Here is a 24,295-nt window from a genome sequence, read left to right as displayed (position 1 = left end):
ACATAACCTCATGCAAGTAAAAACTTTCAACAACATGAGCATTTCTCCAGATTTGTCAGCTTTCGCGACTTTACGACGATGTCGTCATTGATATCATGTCCAATTGTGTCTCAAATTGACAAGATAAGACGCGAAGCATCACATTATTTAACATTATTTAAAAACTGTGTTTTCTCTCTCAAATTAATCTACAATTCGTTTCTCGAGTGTAGGTAAAATCAACAGTGCCAAATTTGGATATGTAGGCTAGTTGTCAGAGATGAAAATGGCGGCGAAAAAGGAAGAAATTATTTACAGATATTTTATTGTTTTAATCGACAGTTTGAAGTAAAAAAAGGCTCAATTTAAAAGTGCTACAACATTAAGGCACTTGGAAGTAATTAAGGAATAAAGTTTTTCTTTTGGTTTTTCGATTAAAACTCAAGAACGAAAAAAGATATTGAAAAATGACAACAGAGCTTTTTTTTACTACTGAAATTTCCTTTAAATTGTTACTTATGCAGAGCTACAACCAAGGATTTCAATAACACAGATGAGATTCTGCAGAAAAAAGTTACTGAAACTAATTCACAATTTAGATTATCAACATTGCACTCAACAATAAATATAACAATTTTATATAACAGTTATATTTTTTAATTACTTGAGTGTAAAATTATGAAATTGATGTCATGCGTTAATGAGATTACTTAAAAAAATTTGTATTTATTGAGACTATTAAAAAAAATTCTTTATACTCCGATACATCTTAGATTCTGTTCCGATATACACTACCAGTACTGAAAATTTATACATAATAGATCACATTATATATACTATAGATTTTCAGTACTATATCGGAACACGATCATAATTAGTTTCAAATGTACTCTCGTCCTTTAAGTCAACAAAGTGCGTCGCTTAACAGTTTTTAATTTATTTATATATCCAATAGTTTGCGTATATTACAAATAAAGCACAGACTATTACACGGTAATCACATATTTAGGGAAGAGCACGTACATTACGTCGTTTACAATTGTTCGCTATTGTTTGATTAATATTCAGCGTGTCTTTCTTCCAATCGCCAGAGGGAAGTCAGGCGGAAACGGATATTTCCGAAGAGGGGAAACACGTATTGAAGAGATTGGAGATCCTTGTCATTTTCATTTCGTTTTCAAGTTGATCCTATGCAATCCTCTTCCTCTCGCCTGTTAGCTTCCACCTAGGTGCTTGGAATACCTTTTATGGATCAACAATAAATGTCCCATGAGGGAATCGTCGCCTTCGTGGTGCTCATGAGTTTTTCTCCTTCCCACATGCTCGAAGATGAGCCTGGATGAGCCGTCAAAGTCGCGTTATGTACAATGTCAGCAGAATTGCGAACTTATCCGGACAAGTTTCGCGATGTCACATCGTTAAAAAAAATCAAATGCTACTCAGAGAACACGTTTGCGAGTTATCTCGCGTTCCGCTTTTACGCTCTTACATGTCATATGTGTATACTCGATATAAGCCTTAATTGCTCGCTCACAATTACCGACGCCCTAAAACTTTAATACAGTGAGTCGGTTGTATATATAATATATATGTATATTCTTTTTTATTTTACTCCTTATATATATAAATACACATTTTTGTTTTCATGCGAATGTAGATGCTTCCTCAAATCGACGCATTCGCTGTTTGCATTAGAGTATCATTTTTCGTATATAAAAAGACAATGAAACTGCAGTCGGAGCCAGACCGATTCTGATGTTGGACGTGGAACTCAAGACGAAGAGAGAGAGAGAGAGAGAGAGAGAGAGAGAGAGAGAGAGTGAGAGTGAGAGTGAGAGTGAGAGAGAGTGTGGAAAAAATTAGGTCCTCGAGATCGTCGTTGTTGCGTGAAAGGCGTATAATGATGTCGTAAGTCAAGCTGGCCCTTTATTGCATGAAATCCAGCTGGAAATGATGGTGAATCAAATAAAAGACAGAGACTTCTTTATTTACATAGGAATGTGTCACGAGTACGAGTTATAAGATCCCATCGTACATCGGTGTGTCCTAGAATATAAGTTTCCTATTATTACACACATTATGCATATGTATATATACATGTATATAAATACGTATATATAGGCTGATTTGTCTATTGCTCTTCGAGAAAATTCCAATGTCTCCCCTGCTTGAGCATAGAATGAAAGGAAATCCCTCAGAAAATCGTACGTTTATCATATTACAATTATTGCTTGCTGAAGTAAAAGTGAAAGATAAATCTTAAATATAAAGATGTAAATTATATATAAGTGATAGTTGAGTTGGCGTGATTTTTCGCGATAATAGCTTGGATACATCAAGATATCACGATATAAAGACCGCTCATACATGTATATCACGTATATATGTGTATATACATATACACACACATATACACTTCTTTATTAAATAATATTATAATGTCAATGTATTTCTTATTATAGCATCATATTCAATCCTCTTATAGCAGTAATTTTGCAATTTCTTTTACTACGTCTTAGAGATTTTTTTCTGCATGTAATATATTCTTCCTCGAGATAAATGAATAATTAAAGAAATATATAATTTTTGTAACTAATAGTTGTGAAAAGTACGCAATACAGTAGCGATATATAACTTATATATACGTACATGTAATCTTGTCTAAAAGTATGAGTATTGCTGTACCTATAAGATTCCATCAAACCTACCGATCTACGTTTTATATTTTTCTTTGATTATTTTGGAGCCGATTCTCTAGAAAAAAATTAAATGATTCATGGATAAAAGGTAGGAATCTAAAACACCTGTAAATTATAATATCATAAATAATAATTTCGGAAAAGAAATGTATATTTATACATATGTACTAAAAGACGCTTCTTTATATAAGGAACGTAGTGACTATAATTAATTGAAAAATATAGAACTATAATTATCACTAGGATAATGTATTGAATATAATGATAATTATTTACTAGGAGCTTCACAAAATCTTGATTAGCATTGCCATCCTAATAAGCCATCAACTAAGCGTATAATTAAATGCTAATCTGCGTATACCGCTGTCTTTTTTGCTCATAACTTTGAAAACCTCGGTGATTTACAGTCATTTTGCGCTGTTGTCAGTTTACCAGATGGATTTACCGACTAATAATTTTTCGCCTTGAACATTTCGACGTAAAATGTACATATACTACGAAATCCAAACGTCAACAATACAATATAAATATAATTAACGTTCCTATTTAAAAAAAGTGCAACAGGCATCATAAATTATACATGCTTAATAAAACTTTAACAGCACTAATAATCTTTCCCTATCGGTTTACTTCTCTCCTTTATCTCTATTAAATATTTATAAATACAACTTTGATATACCATTTTCTAAATTTATGAAACTTTAAATAAACTATTCTTTATACGCAACGAGTTGCGTAAGTATGAATATATCTGTATATATACCTATGCACGCAGGCATCTATATACATATAAACATACTTTTTTCGTATGTATAAATATATATATGTATGTGTGTTAGTAGTTAGTAATCATGTTGATGTTGCTTGCGAACAATACTAAATATGCCAAACGATATCAATATTCACATAACATACTCCTTCTAAGTCAGATGCATGATACTCTATTATTTATTACACAACAGTACAATTAAATATAATATTATCTGTATCATTAAAAACAAATTAATAACACGATATTGCGTTCTAGTTTTTGTCATTTTTGGAAACAAACCAAACATATAATACCTACGTTACGCGAAGGTATTATAAATTTTCTATAAACCCAATGATAAAACATATTCGTTTATCACGTTATGTCATTATGTGTACTATGTACCTAAATTTTGACATATTTTCCTAATAGTGTGTTTCCATAAATATTTTACTACTGCTTCCTTTTTTTACAGATAATATATCATTTTACTAGTGCCGTAAATACGAATATACTCTGCTTAAATAAAAGAGAAGGATTCTCATTCTCTATATATGTATAGTTAAAGAGAACAAAAACACTACACAATTAATAACAATTAATCCTATAAAGTGCAATGTATAAGTAAATCAATTATCAGAAATGCGACAGCTTCCAAAAGAATAACATGGTAAGTATTATAAACAATTGAAGTAGTGAATATTGCTACATGTATCGATAGAATTGCAAATTTCATAGTACTCCTTTAGAAAAAGAATTTATATTATACAAAACAAACATACAATGTTTTGATTGATACATGCTTCTTAAGTATTTATATCAAACTGTATTAGAAAATAAGAAGGTGAAAAGAGAGTTAATTGTAAGAATTCAATGTTGCCTGTGTTTTTATAAATAATAGCATATACATTTCAACAAAGAACATACTCAACAATTATATCGGCGGCCAGCGCTTATCACTTGAATCTCTTTCTGAGATCTGTTTCTGAAATAGAGCCATAGGAATCCGAATGCCTCGCGTTTCCTATCATTTTCTTTTCTTTTCTTTTCAAATATTAATTTTGATCACTCTTTAATGTCTGAAGATTCTCATCTTCTTTTGGTATATTGGTAGTTTGAATTGACAATATCTCAACGCAAATGGGCAGACGAATCAGTACATTTGTATCTAGCATGTGTCTGTGAAAATATATATAAATCATTGTTTCTTTCAATATTAATATCGTAAGAGATTTTCTTACATCTTGTTTAAAGAAGAAATGTTTTCATATATCATTATACATCTTCTTTCCTGTCTTTTTTTCTATAAAAAATGTATTATATAATTTTTAATCTAAAAAGTTCAGGTTTGTTTTTTGTATTAAATTTCTTCAGATTTTGTAAAATTTCTGTCAACACAAACGTGATTGACATACGTATAAAGGAACGATTGTACCGAATTTACATTTCTCAGAAACATGCTATAGATGTCAATTTGTAAGCGATAAGCTACTTACAAATTGATATTAATGTGCTGATTGGACTGGCCAGTTGCGTTGATTACGGTTCATTTTCTTAGGCTGTCTTTGCTACTTGCACGGCTGGTTGAGGCTGTGCTAGATTCTCCTGGTCCACCAGTACCACCTGCATCCCCATTGATGCTGGAACCGGCGAGTGAAGCAGTGGGCGTTACTGGTGCTGAACGTCTCCTTACTTTCGTTAAAGCTTTGTCCAATCTTTGTATGAACGCATCCACATCAGATCTCTTCATGCCTAATGCTGCCGCAGCAGTCAGATATGGAACTCTGTAATTGCTGTTATGTGCACCCCAACCTGTGATAATAATTGAAATAAATATTATGAAATGGAAATATCTTCGATAAAAATAAAAATCTATCATAAATTAAAAATATATGCTTAAAATATAGTTACGATATTTTTAATCCAGAAATAGTTATATTGGGTATTTTTACAACCGAGCGGCGAAAAAATATGAATAGTAAAATATTGTTTTGCATGGATATTGTTTAATATTTTTTTTCTCTTTTAATAACTATTCTTTAAAAACCTTTAAATATGCAATTCCATCGAAAATATTTCACCAGTAATAAAAAAAAATTATTAATTAAAATCTTTATTTAAAAAAATATCGTTATAAGCTACTTAACATGCTATTTATATTTGTTTAGTCTCTACTTATTTTTTTCAGAAAATTATGATCATATCCATATCCATATAATTGTCAAATATTAATAAATTGAAAAATAATAGTATACAATATGTTGTTAATAATAATGATTTTAATTGAGGTATAAAAACACCTCAAGTAATTTTGTATCAAAAATCAGGTGACTATTCTTGGGTTAAACATAAGATATTATGTATTTGTATCTCAATAAATTTAATATGTTCTCAGAACATTATTAAATCATATTTAAAAATATATACCTTCAAATTTATGCGAAACAATGTGCTTAGAATCCGTGGTCGTTATAACTCTAGTACCACTAACGTTACGCAGAAATAGCATTGACCCTAGCATAGTAACTTGCTTGTTGTCATGCTGATGGCTCAGACACTGAAGAGTCATAGCCATAGATATTGGATTACCCTTAGTGTCTAACAGTCTCTCCCCATGCCTTGTTGCTAATTTTCCCAATTCTTCTTTCAGATAAGAATACATTTCCTTACGTTGAGCAATCAATTGTTTGTACCCTGCCATTCCAAGACTCAACAGCGTTATCATCACATCCATAACGGAGCTCGCGCTTGCACGTCCTGGATACATTTTCGATATGCGATCTAAGAGATTCTTGTCGAAGGAACCTATAATAGCACCACCCACCGGAACCAGAAAGTTCTTGTCCGTACTCTGAACGAAAGCGTCTACTCGACCCTTTCTCGACGCTTCTTGTATGAGATGCATACACCTTGTACTCTGCAAGCTTTTAGCAATATAGTGCAATACATTTAGTAAAATCGTTTTCAATTGGAATGTACCTCGATATCCTGGGACTAAAACCAACAACGTTCTGTGATTTTCGAATAAAAATTCTACGTTTGAGCCAAGAGAGGATGTTGGTTGTTCTAGCGCCAAGGTATCGATCTAAAGATATACATAAAAAAATAGTGCATCCTTCACTTACCCGTATGCATTATTCACCAGATGTGGTATGTTATACTGGCTGCAGAGGGCCGCGATCGCGTCCACGGAATCGCACGCTCTGGGCGCGAAGCAGCTGGTTGTCGTAAGTACACAGGCAACACTCTCGCCTAAGGCTGCCATTTGAGCCTCTAATCTCTGCATATCGGTTTTTAATTCGTCCCCTATTATTTGCATCTCGATAACAATAGGTTCTAATCCGGCCGTAATTATAGACTTGAAGCTAGACTTTTGGTCAATTCTAGGCCATAAAACGTATTTCGCGCGTGGTCTGTCTTGCTTAAGCGTTAACATACATAGAACTAGGCTCATTCCCGTGGCCATTGGTGATAGAAAGCAGCCTGCTATGCTCTTCACTCCTGTGAGCGAAAATATCCTTATTAAATGCCTTTTTATACTAATAAAACGAAAAGAACCAGACAAAAAAATAAAGAAATAAATTACAGAATACTGATGAACTTTTCTGTGATTAGTCTAATATCAAGATTCATAATTTTTTTTTCTATCATTTTAAACGAATAATAATTTCTTTTGCAATTATTATATATAACCCTCCAGAGTCGATAATAAGTGTATTGGATCCATTCAATTATAAGGTCTGTTCTTTTTAGCTAAAGTTCTTGCATAGTTCATCTTCCTTTCTTTTTTCTCCATGTTGGAAAGAAAAAGAAAAAAGATAAACTATTCAAGAAGTTCAGCTAAAACTGCTAAAAGAAGTATTATATTATTTATGTTACATCTGCAAATTTGATTAATTGTAATTGAAATAAACTTAGTATTCATTCTTTTTTATACAAATTATATCACTTTAATTCTTTGGAATTAAAGCCTTTTAGCCAACTAAATTAAACGGATTTCACAGACCCAGAGTCAATAACCGTTTTCTATCAATAATTGTATTACAGATTTTGACTTCGGAGAGTTAAATACATATGTCTCATATTTTTTATGCTAAATATATGCCTGCGTAACTTCTTACCCATATATCGTATAACTTCAAGCACTAAGGAGTTAGTTAATTTATACATTAAACTGCTACCAGCAGCCTTCGGTTGTACTTCTTCTAAATCGCCGGATCTTCCTATACCGTGTCCCATACGAAAGTGTCGTCTCGCGACGATGTTCGACACGATCCTCGCCTCGCGTTCACCGACACTACAATTCGAGGGAAAGTTATTGCTGTCCATTTGCGATAGATCCGACAGGAATGCTTCTATCGTTGCGTCGTCCCAACCCTCTTCTGGCCATTTTCGCTGTTTTTCACATAACATTATGAGAAGATACGTATTAGTAGAATTTATTTTATGCAAGCCCAGCAAACACCAATTAAGTAATATCAATATTATAATTTCCTACTCGAGAAATTCAATAAATAGTAAGATACTAACAGTATATCAACAATCGATAGCCTTTTGATTATGATTAGAGGATTCTTATCCACTCCTCTTTAAACTTGGGTTCTATCATTACTTACAATTTATACTATAGTACAATAAGAAATGCAATTAAACAGCATAACTTGTTAAATTATGTTATATACAGGGTTTTCTGATACATTTTTATCTTAGAAAAATAGCAGACTATACTTGACTGTTGCTGGCATTCTATTTATAGAGATATTTATAGGATACTTTCTAGCGAGAGATACGATGTAACATAATAAATTATTATATCTTTATTGTTTGTCAAAATTAAACAGATGAAATGTTTCATTATACGTGTTATATTATGTCATTTATGTTTCCTGCCGGAAAGCTCTTACAATGCAAAACACACGGTGCTTTACAGCAAGAGACACAGTGTGGCACAGTGATTATTTCATTTTTGTTTAACATTGGACATCTTTATTTAACATTGGCAATGAGGATGTAATGATTCACTGTGTTACACTGTATCATCTGCCTTGCTGGAAAGCACTTACAATGCAACGCAGTGATTTCATCTTAGTTTAATATTGGAGAACAATGAGGATGTAATGATTCACTGCTATAGTTGCACATTCAGCAGAGAAAACTAATCAATTAGCTTAGTGATTCTTTAATGATTGTTTCTTGCTTTTAGTTCTTTGCTGAATCTAAGTGTAAGATTCATTCATATTAAAGAATGACTAAGTGTTAACTGACTAGTTTTCTCTGATAATCACAGCCTAGATCATCTGTCTCTTGCTGAAAAGCCTATAGTCTGCAATACTGGATCCTTGATTGGTTTGGCTATCTGGGAATGTAATTATTATGTACAACATGTGTTATATTACCTTTGTATTGTTGAGTAGAAAATTATATTAAATATTGATATAATGCTACTGCTAATTGACATTTACTGAGAAGATCGCTTTCTCATGACTTACATGTTCGATAAAATGCCGTATAAGGTTCTCACGAGACTTCTTGGCGTTCAGGCCCTGCTGCACGTAGGTCGAAGGTATGAGCCTCTCCGCCAAACTGAACGCTTGATTATTCATTTTCTCAACTTGTGTGATGAGTTGCCTTGATTAATCCACGTATGTCAATCTTTTTAATGCACCATCGTTTTGATAATCAGCAGAAGATGACTACCATGGGTATCATGTCGCTCTTCTCATTCAGCTACAGAATGTGTAAATAATTAAAAAAAAATCGATCTCATAAGCTCTCACACTGATATGATCGATTTTATTTTCAGTAATCGAATCTCCAGATATTTTCTAACAATCTTAGACAAAGTAAATTGCATTTTCGACTGGTCCAGCAAGAATTACAAAATCATAACATACAGCTGAAAGAAAAAACCCTCGACGGAAAAATGTGTGTGTGATCGAAACGCAAGATTCTCTTTCTCTCAATTGTATACTTACGGAACTCGAGAATCTGTGCAGAATTTGGTGTGTGAGGAAAAATGGGATGGTACGTGCGAATGTGTGTGTGTACGAAATGAAAACACAAAACTGCTTGCGTGAGTGAGAACCAAATTTATTAACTATAAAAACTCAAAGGTACAGATTGTATCCGCGAGATAACAATGCGTGAAAACAGAAGTATACAGAACAGAATGAAACTAAACATCGTCAGGTAGAGCAAGATGAACACGTATGTTCGCATGTGATGTGGGAGGCGCGGCGCAACAAATGAGAGAAATGGATTCGCAACGACGGAGGTGGCACCGTCCTCGACAGGACCGTTCAACGTCGCGGCCGCGGTGTCGATTCCGTGAGGCGAAATCCGACGGGACGACGACAACGATGACGGAACCGAATCGTCGCGGTCGATAGTCGATACATCACTCGGCAGGGAAAATAGAGAAAACGAACGTTGCGCTTCTGGTGGCATAAAGGTTATGTGGACGCGCTACTCCGAGACAGTCCGAGAGCTCCGTCGGAGTCCACCGTCGTCCCGCAAAATTTCATACCCGTTCAAGGCGTTCAGTGGGCGAGGCGAAGCGGGACGACGCAACGCGACGCGATATCCAGGAACTCCACTTGTCGAGCTGGGAGAGGGAAAAACGCTGGCCGAGGAAGCCGCGCAAGTATCACCGCGGGTACATGGCTCGGGGACGCGCACAACCCGGAGCGGCTACCACGAAAGTCGAAAGTGGGTTGGGCGAGGCGTCGCGTTAAACTTTCTCACCAGCGCGATCCGCGCACCGCCGCGCGACGACGCATCGCTCTCGCGAGAGGCAGCGAGAGGAGCGTACCGTGAAGGTGAGAGGTGAGAGCGGAATCAGCGGAAGCGCAGAGCGAGAGGAGACTGCGTGTCAAGCGTGTCCCTACTGTCCCTCTGTCCTGTCCCTATCCCTATCCCTATCGCGTCGGAGTGATTCCTTCCTTCTCCCCTTTCGTCTCGCCTTTTCCCACCTTCCCCAGCCCCCTTTCGCGTCAGAAGCGATCTCACTGCGACGCGATGACGGTGAATCCCCTCCGGTAAGCGTAAGAGACTAAAGAGACCCATGAAAGACGCCAAGACGGGGACATTGATGGAGATCCGAGGTCCGAGATGCCGCGGAGACGTGACGAACGTAACGTAATCGCGACGATGACGGAAGTCGTCGGAGGAGAGGAGGAGGGCTGCACAGAGAGAGTGCAGTGCGAGGTCGCCGCCTAAATCGGATTAGTTTTACGCAATACGCGATGACCGATCGCGAGCAACGTAATCGTTTCACGTTCACGGCGACGGCGACGGGCTGTCATCCGCAACACCCGCTCCGCGGTGTTCGTCACCGACGACGACGTCAACGAGTTGATCGCGATCACGATGATAAGCGGCGCGTACGCGTGGTGGAGGCTCGCGAGGATCGCTAGACACGGGCTTTTACCTCCTTTCTCTTTTTCTCCTACTACTGCTACTCCTACCACCGCCGCCGCCGCCGCTACACCGTGGATCTCGGCGCTCGGCCGACGACGAAGCGACGACGGGTCACGCACGGCGCCACGGACGGGCTTGGCCGCCGTCGCCGACGGCGACGGCGACGGCGGCGACGTTTCCATGGATCGCACCGCGCCAAGCGTTATTCGCGCCTCGATCATCCGACAGGTGCACCATTTATTGTTTAATTATACTGTGTCGCTACCACTATCCTCCACCTTCGTAAAATGATCCTTGATCCGCGTCGCGGAATAATCTTCTCCGATGATTCCTGTGCATGCCGCCAAATCTGAAGAAGAACTGATGAAGAGAAGAGAAAAGAAGCAATTCGACGCACCTTTCTTTCGTTAATTCTTTATATTTTTAACACGTGAAACCCTGTTTGACGTTGAAATTATTTTTGGGAAGAATGCGACTTTGTATATTCTAGAAGAGAGCATGGAGGGGGAGTATCTTTTCTTCGTAGCGTGATGCGATTTGTGCAATTTATGTTTGACGACGTCCAATTGCACGTAAGAGTGACTTCAATAAACTTCGATTAACTTAATTGATGATTATGATGGTTTATCTGCTACAATAACTCATTTTCAACTTCTTTCAGAAAAAGGAGATATAAAGAAAATAAGAGAAAGTACATACTTTAAAATAATATATTTTTATTTCTCTATAATCAATTATTATATTAAAATTTCATTTCAAAATTATTATTACAATATTTTAATGATTCAAAACATTTAAACTCATTTTCTCTTTAAACTTTGTTTTTCAAATTGTATTGTTATTGTAGAAAATAAACAATATCTGTGTTATTTCGTTATTATGGAATTAATTTTTTGTTGCATTTTACATATGAAAAAAGATTAAATTACAAATAATAAATTATAATATAAAATTGTATATTAATATTGGTTTTAAATAACTCTCTCAAATTAATAATCGTCGATTAAGTTAATTGGAGTCTAAATCTAACTCTAATCCCCGTTTCTACCTCTTCAATATAGATTAACTTTAATCTAGATTTAATTTGTCTTTTTTTTCTTTTAATTCTAAGAATTAAATTATTAAAGATAAAGAGTAAGTGACATCAATAAAGTTAATCTACGTTGATAGAAATAAAAGAACTCATTACGAAGATACGACGTGAGCGTTTTTCTAGAATTAATTTCTGTGTTTTTCCTTTTTAATTATTATATTTATTATTAATAATTTATTATATTAATTATTACATTTACGTATTAATGAATTTTATTACATTAATTATGACATTATATTATTAATGATTTATATTGATCAACTTTCTTCCCAACTTCGAAAAGTTACTGTTACAGATAAATAAGAATAAAAAATAAATAAATTAAATAAATAAAAACGTAAACTGATCGAGTAAAGAGCCTCTAAAGACAATACGAGTTACATTACAAAATGTATAATCCAAATTACGACATACACATATTACTTCTTAAAATACGTCCGGAAGAAATACTACGTCTACTGAAACATTATTGTGTGAATAATACGCAAAACTTTTATTGAGAAATTATCGTTGTTCCAGAAGTATAAGAACTCTCTTTGCTTTCCTTTTCGATTTTAAAGATGCATTTTTGCATGCTTTATAACTTTCTCTTCTTCTTTATTCTTCTTTATATCTTATTAAGATCTAAACTTCTATCAGTTACTCCAATTTTATTTGGACTCTGATTCTATCATCTACCAATTTGCATTTTCGCGCGCTCGACAATGCTGTTATAACAAGGAACATTTCGTGTCACAGATGGTCATGTCACGACCACGAATAATACATTTTCCGCAAATAAATATCTTTCTAATCGTGTTTTAACAGAATGTTTATTTTACAACTATTGGAATTGTCGTTTTCTTCATGCTGATTGGATTATACTTTTAGGAAATAATCCTATCTCAGCGAAAATTTCCAACAACTGAAAAATAAACGTTCTACTAACGCAGCCTTATTTACTACGTACTTTGCAATCGACTTCTGATTGATTCGATCGTAAAAATGCCTTTCTCTTTTTATTTTCGTCGCATCGATTGGGCGCTGCGCGTCGAGTTCGGCCTAGGGATTTTTCGCCGCGGTCGATTGGCACACCTGCCGGCCGAGGTCGCCGCAGTTCAGTGAATTGACCTCAGTATTCCGTGAAACTGCATCGTGGTAGGGTGTGGCGGTTGATCGTCGGTTCTGCTTATTGAACTTCAGATGACAGCTCGTAACATCGCGAGCGATTTTGTGAGCGGAAATCATCAGCTTTCGCATCCGTCGTAAAAGTGATAAAAGATACTACCAACGAGGTACTAGAATAAACGTTCATTTTCATGCTAACCTTACGTTGACAGCACGAAGCGTGCGTATACGTGATCCATAGGGTACAAGTGTCCAAGGAACGTCCTATAGACATTCCCGAAGATTTCCTACGTCCTAAGAATGTTCCCAGAATATCCCTCGATAAAATGCGCTGTATGGGTATGTATGGTGAGAGATTGAGAGGGGGGGGGGGGGAAGGGGAGGGGGGATAGAGCATGAATAAGCTGTTTATCTTTTTTCCATGCGTTTCTGGCGACAATTAATAAACCAAAATCTTTGCAGAAATCTAATATTGATTAATTTCATACTGAAAGGCAAAAAGAAAAATAGCAATTATTTAATTTATTATTTATTTTAGGTATTTAAAGTATTGTTGTTTTGTACTATTAGTATTTTGGACTTTTGTCAAATTACTTTTAGTATTTCAATAATTAATTATTTATTGAAATACTAAAATTACTGAACAATAGTACTCTTTATATTGCAATAAGTAATTAATTACTGTCTTTCAGTAATAAATTGGCCAGCAATTAATATTGGCCAATATTCAAACTTCTTTAATGGAGGTACACTCACAATAAAAATCCAAAATTAGGACACAAGACGTTAATATAAGTCGTTTAAAAGATATCATTATAAGACGTCTAAAAGATGTCTTAATTTTGGATGTTGATTGTCTGGATATAATATCGGAACAATGACATTTCTCTCTTCGAGCAGTCGTGATAATCTAACTTGTAATTTTAACGCGCGAACGATAACGCTATCGCTGATATTCGCGCTGATTGCGGGTTGTGACGGTTAAATGGTCGATCGAAATTTGCAGCGAGTTAGAATTTTTCGGCTCTGCTGAAAACACGCGACATTCTTTTCGTTTACCCGTGACCGACAGATCGATGATCATAAATCGTGAAGAGTTTTCTCGCATGTCCGGATGTCAGAAATCGAACCCGTCCGAGACCGGTTTCGCAATATACTTTTATTGTAAGGAAAAGCAGTTCGTGTCGCAAGTACTTAATACGAATTGCTTTCCCTACCTTTACAAAAATTTAATATTGACCAGTTTACACACAGAAAAATATTCTATTGCCAATAAAAGTGATTATTTATTTTACCTTCTTTTTTTTTTAAGCAACAGTTATCTTATTTAAGAAAGAATATTTTATTTATAATAATCTTAAAATATATTTATTACAAATTTCAAAAAAACTCATTATTATATATTTAAAACAAGAATTAATTTTCTTTTCCAAAAAATATTCTAAAATGTACCGAAAGAGCAACTTTATATTGTATAATAAGCAAATCGAATCTGTTTTAATTTAATAATCTTAATCGAAGTATATATTAAACTTTTCTCCCAGGATTTAGAATATATTTTGAATAAATTTGATGCTTAAGATAAATTGCGGATATACAGGGTTAGCCATATTCGACGGAAAGATGTTTTTTTTTTCAATCATGGGAAAAAAACATTTTTTTTTCTACTCGATCTAACATCTCTGTCATTGCCAGATCTTTCCGTCGAATATGGCCAACCCTGTATAAACTTTTGAAATACTAATATAATTATTATTTGCGTACAGTACAGATTGAAAATATTTTATATTTATCTTGGAAACGGTCTATTTAAATTATTAAAATTTAATTTCCTCATTAAAATTGTGTGTTGAATTTTAAGTGTTCATTTAACATAATATGATTATGTTACTTAAATATTTTTTTAAATGTTGATATTCAAAACATTTCTTATCAAAATGACACAATTTATGAATATGTGACCAAATAACATAAAAATAATGTGGTTCAAATGTAAGATAAATAAATAAAATACGTATTAATTTAATAAAAATGTTAATTTTACTGAAAAACTATTCCACAGTTTACTTACGAATTATGTTATTGTCTTTTTTGTGTTAATTTTTTTTATATAATATTTATATTATTTTCTAACATACACATTTTGTGTTAAATTACAAAAATTTAAGTGGACCCCGTGCGATATGTGGAATGTGTTAAATTGAATATATATTTTCCAACTGTGTATTTATTTTTTTGTTTGTGTAATACTGATCAATTTATTACTGAAAAACAGTAATTAATTTTTTATTTGATCGGATTATGGAGCTTTCAATATTTCAAGTAATTAATTACCTTCAGTATTAAATGCGTCGATCAGTATTAGATTTCTATAAGGAAATTTACGTTGTAATGTTTGCAAAACATTCAGTTCTCTCAGCGATGATGTGGCAAAACAAACCGCGCATTTAAGAAGCGAATAAATATGTAATCATTACGCGATTTCTGTGTTATTTCTAAATTCTCTGTTTTTATTTAATAAAACCTGAGTCTTTGAATTATTATAGCTGAATATTTTTTCGCATCATTTTTTGAAAGAATTTTCTTGATACTAATTAAATTTATTTTGGAGTTAAACAATTTTTTATGTTAAACTTGTTTTTTTGTTAAGAATTAAACACTAAATTTGGGGAAACTGTATTTATTTTTAAATACGGAAACTGTGTGATATCTTGATGATAGGACGAATTACATTATAAATATAATATATATATATATATATATATATATATATATATATATATATAATATATAAGGCCGACACGTTTATGTATTTAATTATGTGAAATTAGAATATAATAATATAATTTTGTAATCAAATATAATCAATCGCTAATGATTTCTGGCGTTTGTAGTGTATACCCTTTATCTTTTCATTTTTAAATTTCGATCACGTATTGATATTTATTGTTTACTATAAATGTATTTATTTTAAATACAGATTCACCAAATTTAGTGTTTAATTTAGCATTTAATTTTTAACGGGAAAACAAGTTTTACATAAAAAATTATTTAACTCCTACCGGTAAAGTAAATTTAATTAGCATCAATATATTATTAATAATCACTGCACATGCATAAATACAGCCTTAGTCAAAAATATAAAGCACTCTCACAAATTCACGATTGAATAACGAAGTTATGTATGATATTAAATTAAAAGAAAGGATTAAATTTATATTTATTGTAAATAAAATATAATATAAATTAGATTTATATTTTTTTAGTCACAATAATCACATCATATAAATATTAAATTTAAACATATTCTATCTATATATTTAAAGAAAAATAATTTAAGAAACAATTATATTGAAAATAATATTTATTTTTATAACAATTTTATTTTGTTAGAGTATTTTTTGGATTTTATTACTGTCTTTTCCAAGAAAGTACAATAAATTATGAATGCTTTATACTTACGGCTAACAATAAGACTATATGAACACAAGTACACGTAGACAGAGCTCATTGAGCGTTATGTGAATTGCATTCACAGCTAATCATGGAGCTTGAAAACTGCAATGCGCATGGAGATCAGGAAAATACAGGGCCTAATACACCGCAGCACGACAACGATCCGAGTGGTAACAAAAAGTGGTACCGGCAAGCCAGTCAAAGGTTAGTGAATGCGCTTTATGTCATCTGCAATATATACTTGTCTTTGTGTCGTCCGTGCGTCAAATTTGAAGCTTTTGAAAAACGTCTAAATACATGCATATTCCTTTTAGATATTCAGTATTTGGATAACGAATGTAAATTCTGCGATCTAGATATTCGCACATTACGATTGAAAGCTATGTCTTTCAGCTTACAACTGTAAGAACATTCATCATGTATAAAAAGTTAAACATAAAATAAAAAGATGAATAACAAGTTACATACGGTATTAAATTAATCACTGAAAAGATTAAATCAAAGATTAAATTTATATTTATTATAAATAAAATATAAGTTATAAATTAGATTTATATTTTTTTAAACAATAATCATGTCTTGTAAATATTTAAACGTGATGCATTCCATATGGAAGCAATGGATATATTTTCAATATATTTCAGTAGAAAAATATTGGGCGAAATGTACTTGTCTAAATAAAATGACAATCACAGCATTTATGTATACTTAAGAATTTTATTTTCTATAGTAAAATATTTTTTGCAATAAGTTTATTACAGTTTTTTAAGATTAAATTTGGGAAATTTGGGGGTATTATTAATATTTCAGATTGATTGCGTTGAAAGTCCGATAACCATATCGGCATGCAATTATTATTTCTGAAATTAATAATTTATATAAATATATGTAATAGTTCAATATCTTAACTTAATTCAGACCGTAATGGCGTTTCGTATTTAAAATATTTTTACACATAAATGATAAAGTAGGTATATGGTCCATATTTACACCTCACTTTTATCGTAATGTAAATGTACATAAGGTGAATGTATACATTTAGCATATAGTTTACGTTACACATACTATAAAATCTCAGAAATACATGCGCGCATTTATCGATAAAAGTGAGATATAAATATGGATTTATGTGTATTAAAAATCAAGTCGTTTAATCGTTCGTTTTAACTTATACGTATATAGATTATAGATTATCGTAAATACTTGAATTTTTCCGATATATTCAAACTTATTTGCGGAAAGAACGATTTTTCTGAAGTATCTAAACTTTTTTGCGACTTACTCATCGTGCTTAAATTTCCTGTATAATTATTGTGGTGATCCAATTATTTTCGAATCTGTATCTAATTAAATTGTTAGATACTTTAGCAAAAATGTTTTTTCCGTATTGATTTTATTGAAAATTAAAGATATTTCAGATATTGAAACAGATTCTTATCATCGGGCGATGCTTCTCAAGCAGCCTTAACTTTTATCAATTTTACGACGATTTTAATCGATCCTCGAGAGAAGCTTTATATGCTGAACCGATATAAACAAACTTCTAGAATATTTTCGGACCAATAATTTATTCGTTCTAATAGTTGCGACAGCATCAAAAATACCGATGTAACCGACGCATTTTCGAAAATGAATCCATGTATACTACTGTACAAAAATAACTCGTTTAAATGATACACTTCGACCGCGATGTACTTATTTCGGGAAGCTACACGATATCCTCCTCTCCCATGACTAGTGTCATGCAACGAAATGTACATAAATACATCCGTAAGAAAAATAATCTTTAAATATCTCAAGAGAGAATATATACGTAAAAAATATTTTCTAAATAAATATTCATTTAGAGGAAAGGCGTGGAAAAAGTTTTTCAATTATAAATTATTAAAAAGTAGAGAAAGGTCTCTCTCTGATACCGACGCATTACTTTATTTTTAGAAAATATTTCTTAAACATAATTAAAAATAAAACTTCAGAAACATAAATAACAAATTAGAAAGACTATTGTCAGATAATTCAGCAGTTTTTATACTACATTTTTTTATACAATTTTGCAACAGTGAACTTTTTCGAAAGATAAGCAAAATGAGCGTTTTTCTTTTACAGAAATCATACATACAAAATATCTACAAGTGAATGTATACAAAATTTTATATAAACTTTTCACTTCTTCGATATAAAATATTTTTGTTAATTTATATGGATATTTTACGCTGTTTTGCAAGACGCAAATGTAATATGACAGTTTTTTTTTTATTTTTATTTTTATTTTTAGGGTTTTTCTATAAAGAGTGCCTTCCATTTAGTAACACAAATCGACACAAATGTCGTTTTATCTTTCTTTGCATTCCATGAATAACAAAGACAGAACGATACTTGTGTCGACTTGTGTAATTAAATGGAAAGCATCCATAAATACGCGATTACGTTCAACTCCAATAGAGCTATTTGACATTATAACACAAAATTATAAAGATTAAGTTAGCTTATGATCTGTCTTACGGTTTACCAGTTTTTTACTACACCCTTATTATATATTTAAATAAAATATTGTTTATATTTAAAATATCATATTATGAAAAGAAGGAAAATAAAACTGATTTAAGAAACTAAAACTATAATATATAAAACTATAATATTATTAATAATATTGTCACTATTATTTACGCATTTATAAAATAAAATCATAAGAATTTTATTTTCGCATTTTATTTTTGTAGAATTTGTTTTTGCTGATTTTGTATAAAGATACAAATATATGAATTGAGTTTTTTTACTTCTTTAATTATCTAATATAAATATTTTATGTTTTTATCATTGTATTAATAAATTGCGACAGTTAATTTCCAAGAAATAAGTGGGTGTCTTTAAAAGACCTATGTCAGTAATTGCGACTTTCCTTCTAAGTAATAAAAGATGCGCGCGTCATCTGTAACCTTTCTTATACCGTCTCTGAAAATAAATTGTCTATTAAATTCTCTATTCGATAAATAATTGCCTAATTTAATAATAAAAAAATAATAAAATTTCAAAATAAAATTTTAAAATAATCCAATATATGAATATAATTAAAAACTGAACACTGATATGTGCTACCACGTTATCTCTGCTGAGGGCAATATCGAGATACGCCACGTTTCGAAAACACACATCCGAACACGTACTGTTCCATATACGGCTAATTTTGCAATATTTATTAGTCTTTTTCAAGGCCGATGACAGTAAAGCACATCTACGTTGCTGCGTGGCAGAAGCTTTCGCGCGTTTGTTCGTTCTCACCTTCTGACCTGCTGACTTCGCGTCCGTAAGAAAACGATGAAAATCACGGCATATCACGCGAACCGCGATTATTCTTGCCTTCTCGATCGCTGTCGTCACGCGATTGACCCTTGGGACCTGATCCGTAACATTCTTATCGCCTCGCTGTGCTTTCGTCAGACTGCAAATCGTGTTGTTTGTTCACGGTCGAAAGTTGTTGTACCAGTTGTATTATTCCATCATTATGACTTTGTCACTCGTGCGGGACGGAAGTTGAGTTACAATTAAGAATACTTTCGTGATCTTAGCAACGCATTTCGATCGCTCGTGTTGAAGAGGAAATTCGCACCGTAATTAATTGGCGCGATGAATCAACGAAATGTTGGCGTGCTCATTACGCCGGCAAGCAACGTTATTGGTAATTATCTTTGTTTTTTTTTTCTCTTCCAAAAATGTAATTGTATTGCAAAACACGTCCTCTGAATTTTAAATCACACAATGATTTATTTAGACGTTAATACACGGAAAGAACAATTTTAGTAGAGTATCTATAAATTTAGCTAGATGCAGATCTGAAAATAATTTTGGTCTATCAAACTAATTACGTAGAATGCTCAACACAGCACATCCATTAGACGTCCAAAAGGATGTTTACGATGCCCATGTCCATGAATAACGAATGTCCAAAGAACTTCCACTATGTCCTTCAAATGTCCAATGGACGTCGTGTGCTGACTGAGAAGTTATAATTGTTTAAATATCAAAATTTTTTGCAATATATTTCATCATGCTTGAGTTTTTACATAGAACCATTTTTATGGCTCAATAAATTTATTTTTAGATCTACGTATATCTTATAATTAAATTTTTAAATAATTCAGCAAAATAGTTTTTTCCATGTATGTTTAATCTGTCATAATAAAAGTCAATGTAATCTTCGTTTATGATGGAAAATTTCTCGCGTGATAAATGGTATTTAAAAAGATACGCCGTATTGCGAAGGCAAGCTTCTTAATTATCGGCGTAATTATCGGTATTTTTCTATGTTCTAAAAAGTGAATCAGTATTATTGAAAAATAGTAAATATTTGCTGATTTTATCAGTTATAAGTGTATTGAAGTCACTGATCCACTTTTAGAGAATAAATAACTTTTTCGAAGATAGACTGAAGGGTTCAATGCAACGAGACAAGTTCACAATCCGCAAAATCTAGTTTAAATATCGAGTAAATATTAGACGGATTTATTTTGCGCGCATTTTTCGTCTTCCTTCAGTTATACACTAAGAAAAAAATATTTAAAAATTTAATTGTGGAATATAATGTTTGTTTCACTGAAATAAATTCTTATTTAAATATATGACGAAATAACATTTTATTCCTAGCTGATAAATTATCTATTTTATTTTCTTATAAGTATTAGTAAAGAAACATGAGATATTTTACAGAAATATATATTTCGTCTGATCATAGTTAAATTTTCTTACAACTAACATATTGTCCCAAGTATAACATTTGTTTCTGAATATTTCGACTTTTTTTCTCAGTATGTGTCGGAGTTTATAGTCTTGTAACGTAGACTTGCAGCCGTAAATTTAATATTGCATTTTTATCTCGCATTTTGTTCAATTCTATCTCGTATTTCGTTGCTTTTATTATTAAGAACACCACGTGAAGATGCGAATTGTGAGCTTACTTTAAGCTTATTTGTTTTAATTAAACTTCTTGCACCATTCATGTTTTTTTCTTTTTTTTCTTTCTAACATGGAGAGAAAATGAGAAAAGATGAACCGTACAAGAAGTTTAGTTGAAGAGAACAGACCTTTTATTATCGTGGAACCCTGACCCCTTTAATTGCCAACGAAGACGACACAAATTTCACGGTGCAGGACCGAGAGTGCGATTCCCGGACGATTCGAATGTATTCCCCGAGGAATCGATCCATCGTACCATGCTTGGCCTTAAAGTAGGACTGACCAGGAACGATCGTAGCGAGCAAGACCTGGACAGCTACAACGAGGGCACGCACGGCACCCGCAGTGATAAGCGCGAACTAGGGCACAGGTAAATCTTGAATTCTGCACATTAAGTCAAAGCAGGATGGTAGGTCAGGACGTTGTATTATTAATACGTAATAAGGCAAGTTCGAGACAGGGTCGACATGCAAGACAGTTCACCGGCAAACCTTTTGCCTTATTCCAATTATAGAATCTGGCTCGGGTCAGTAGTGTAGAGTTTTCAGCCTAATTTTAACCCATTTTACTTCGCATTTCGGTCACGTCACTTTCTATTGCCAGAGACTGCGACAAGTCGCGACATATGCGATTACCTCCTATAGTGTTATTGAAATCAATGTGGGCGGAAAGAAGAGGACTTGTTGAAATCTTTAAAAATTTGACCAGATGCAAATCTGAAAATAGTTTTGCTGGACTATCAAAATAATAGAAATATATATAGAACGCTTAAGCAACTGATAATATTGCTATAATGCAAATATTGTTTATGTTTTAACGATTTGAAGGTCTTATATAATTATTTTGATAGCCTAACAAAATTATTTTTAGATTTGCATCTGGCCAAAATTTTAAAGATTAACAAAATTCTTATTTGTATCTGATCCAGTTTTAGATACTTCAATATTTTTTCCATGTGATTGTTGCATATATACACGAAAACAACTGGTTTTGCTGAAATATCTAAAAAAATTTTAGTCATATAGATTTGGAAATAATTTTGTTTGGATCAAAATAATTATGCCACTCAAACTATTTGCTAGAATGTCAAAACTTTATGCAGCATTACTTAATTATTTTACGCATTACTTAATAATTTTTTTATATTTGTAAAAATTATGAAAATTAATAAACAGGACAAGAACGATCTATCGTGTATAGTAAAGGATCGGAAATCGTCGTATGTAAAGTTGAGTGATTTTGATCATCACACCGCGTCGCATGGATTACCAGGGATTTACAATATTTCTGTTTGTGTTTCTTATATTTGTTAAATAATATGCATTCCATAGTTCAATAAAATTACAATTTAAATTATTAGAAAGAAGAAATCCTAATGTACAGTATTACGTCATATATCATATAATTATATATCCACATATATGTGACATCAAAAATATTTTATAATTACGTTCCTTTTTATAATTAAAATATTATTTAATACATTCCAGCACATAATGTGTTAAGCGTTCTATATAATTATTTTAATGATCCAACAAAGGATAGTACAATTTTTTTGCTTTGACTTTTTATTGAAGTATATACTGGCAGCGATTTCATAACAATCATGTGAAAAAAATTTTATTCTTTATTTCAATGTATCAATTTTTTCTTGAATATAGCGTTATATCATTGTTATAATAACTTTCGGTTTCTGTGAAGAAAAATAAGTAAGAAAATGTAAGAATAAAACAATCCCCGAACGGTTTTGAAAAGTAAAAATTGTATCTTCCTTAAGTATTTTCAGATCTGTGCTAACTAAATGTTTAGATATTTTAGCCAAGCCGTTCTTTTCCGAAAAAAAATTATCGTATACTTTGGGTCACTCGTTTATCTGCATATCAATGTACAAGGATCAATACAATAACGATATTTATTGAAAATTTAAATTTCTCATAGAGAAACTTCCCTAATAACACACTTTATCTGGGATACATCCTGGGGATGTCCTTAGAATGTTCAAAGGATACTCGGACGTTCTTTGGACGTCCTTAAGACGTCCCTGGAGTTCTGTGTTGTCAGGGTTAGTTGTTACACAGCGATCTTAAGTTCTTGCTTGGTTGCGCCGGGACTGGAATTCACTGGAATCTTCTCGCGAGCAAGAGATTTGCGCGTCATATCGTAGCATCGATTTTGCGTCCGGGAAAATATAGGTTTTCACGTGGTCCGGGAAACCAAGGATATATGCACGCGGCGTCGCATCTCCCGATAATGTGCGCACGCTTGCTGCACAACGATCTGCAGTGTAACGGGGCTGATGCGAAGACAAAGGTACGCCTCTCTCTCTCTCTCTCTCTCTCTCTCTCTCGAGGCATCTCTCGGCGATCGATTGTTACTTTGAATCCTGCACCTCGGGCTTAATCAAACTTGCGGATTTTAATACATGCGTATTCGCGGACTAGCCATCCGCTTACGATCACAGAAGGTTGCAATTTAAAAGGAAAAAAATCAACTTAGAATAATTTAAATGAAACTTAATTGATTCGAAATTTAATTGTCAAACTATTGTTTTATTCGCGAATTATATTGTATGAAAAGAACGATTTTGCTAAAATCGTTCTCATAAAGTATTTAAAAATTTAGCTAGATACAGATCTGAAAATAACTTTGTTTTAATCATCAAAGTCATTATGTAGGACGCTTTAATTAGGTACTAGAAACTTAAAACTTTTTGTTAAAACTTTTTGTCATCAACATTGAAGTGTTTCATTATCAAGATGGAATTATATCATTATCACGGAAACTTAAAAATTAGAGAAATCAGAGAAATTGAAAACAGTCAAGGAAATTAGGGAAAAGTAA

General features: G+C 32.8%; 2 protein-coding genes and 2 long non-coding RNA genes across 16 annotated transcripts in view; 3 read left to right on the top strand and 1 right to left on the bottom strand.

The window, feature by feature from the left end:
* The window catches only part of LOC105151671 (uncharacterized), a 12,256-nt gene extending 6,829 nt beyond the window's left edge, over positions 1-5,427 (top strand). Inside the window, exons 1-3 of one of the 2 annotated variants that reach the window (XR_015546456.1) lie at positions 3,629-3,758; positions 3,905-4,099; positions 4,988-5,427. This is a non-coding gene — a long non-coding RNA (uncharacterized LOC105151671). Of the gene's footprint in view, positions 1-3,628; positions 3,759-3,904; positions 4,100-4,987 lie in introns of those variants that run through there. The other variant, XR_846846.2, reaches the window with a different exon arrangement.
* Positions 103-1,970, top strand: LOC147908258 (uncharacterized). The gene is made up of 2 exons (XR_015546457.1): positions 103-1,542; positions 1,637-1,970. It is a non-coding gene; the product is annotated as an uncharacterized LOC147908258 (long non-coding RNA).
* SecS (Sec synthetase) lies at positions 897-10,999 on the bottom strand. 7 transcript variants are annotated; one of them, XM_087410577.1, is made up of 6 exons: positions 10,859-10,999; positions 8,919-9,156; positions 7,551-7,824; positions 6,555-6,930; positions 5,857-6,353; positions 897-5,241 (listed from the first exon to the last, which is right to left on the bottom strand). In XM_087410577.1, the coding sequence occupies exons 2-6, from the start codon at positions 9,030-9,032 to the stop codon at positions 4,976-4,978; spliced, it is 1,527 nt and encodes a 508-aa protein (XP_087266703.1). In that variant the 5' UTR covers positions 9,033-9,156; positions 10,859-10,999; the 3' UTR covers positions 897-4,975. The 7 variants fall into 7 exon arrangements, with proteins under 7 accessions (XP_087266703.1, XP_087266705.1, XP_087266704.1 ...); XM_087410579.1 differs by lacking the exon at positions 10,859-10,999 and adding an exon at positions 10,241-10,373; XM_087410578.1 differs by lacking the exon at positions 10,859-10,999 and adding an exon at positions 10,174-10,314.
* Nt5b (5' nucleotidase B) overlaps positions 10,110-24,295 on the top strand; it is a 27,942-nt gene continuing 13,756 nt past the window's right edge. The window contains exons 1-2 of one of the 6 annotated variants that reach the window (XM_011065511.2): positions 10,110-10,247; positions 16,587-16,708. In XM_011065511.2, the coding sequence (XP_011063813.1) occupies positions 16,593-16,708 (116 nt within the window). In that variant the 5' untranslated portion in view covers positions 10,110-10,247; positions 16,587-16,592. Of the gene's footprint in view, positions 10,248-10,797; positions 11,077-13,026; positions 13,216-16,586; positions 16,709-19,559; positions 20,181-21,649; positions 21,825-21,845; positions 23,765-24,295 lie in introns of those variants that run through there. The other 5 variants (XM_011065508.2, XM_011065510.2, XM_011065509.2 and 2 more) reach the window with 5 other exon arrangements.

The sequence above is a fragment of the Acromyrmex echinatior genome, chromosome 10, assembly GCF_024713525.1.
Source record: "Acromyrmex echinatior isolate Ae372 chromosome 10, ASM2471352v2, whole genome shotgun sequence".
NCBI classification, from domain to species: domain Eukaryota; kingdom Metazoa; phylum Arthropoda; class Insecta; order Hymenoptera; family Formicidae; genus Acromyrmex; species Acromyrmex echinatior.
This window is presented reverse-complemented; position numbering and strand designations above follow the sequence as displayed.

What these genes read in the sequence shown, in the direction of transcription:
- SecS (XM_087410577.1), bottom strand. Translation starts at nt 9,032, where the DNA reads ATGAATAATCAAGCGTTCAGTTTGGCGGAGAGGCTCATACCTTCGACC. An exon ending in CTGGTGAATAATGCATACGG is followed by an intron (nt 6,354 to 6,554) that starts GTAAGTGAAGGA and finishes TATTGCTAAAAG; the next exon opens with CTTGCAGAGTACAAGGTGTA. An exon ending in TGTTTCGCATAAATTTGAAG is followed by an intron (nt 5,242 to 5,856) that starts GTATATATTTTT and finishes TTATTATCACAG; the next exon opens with GTTGGGGTGCACATAACAGC.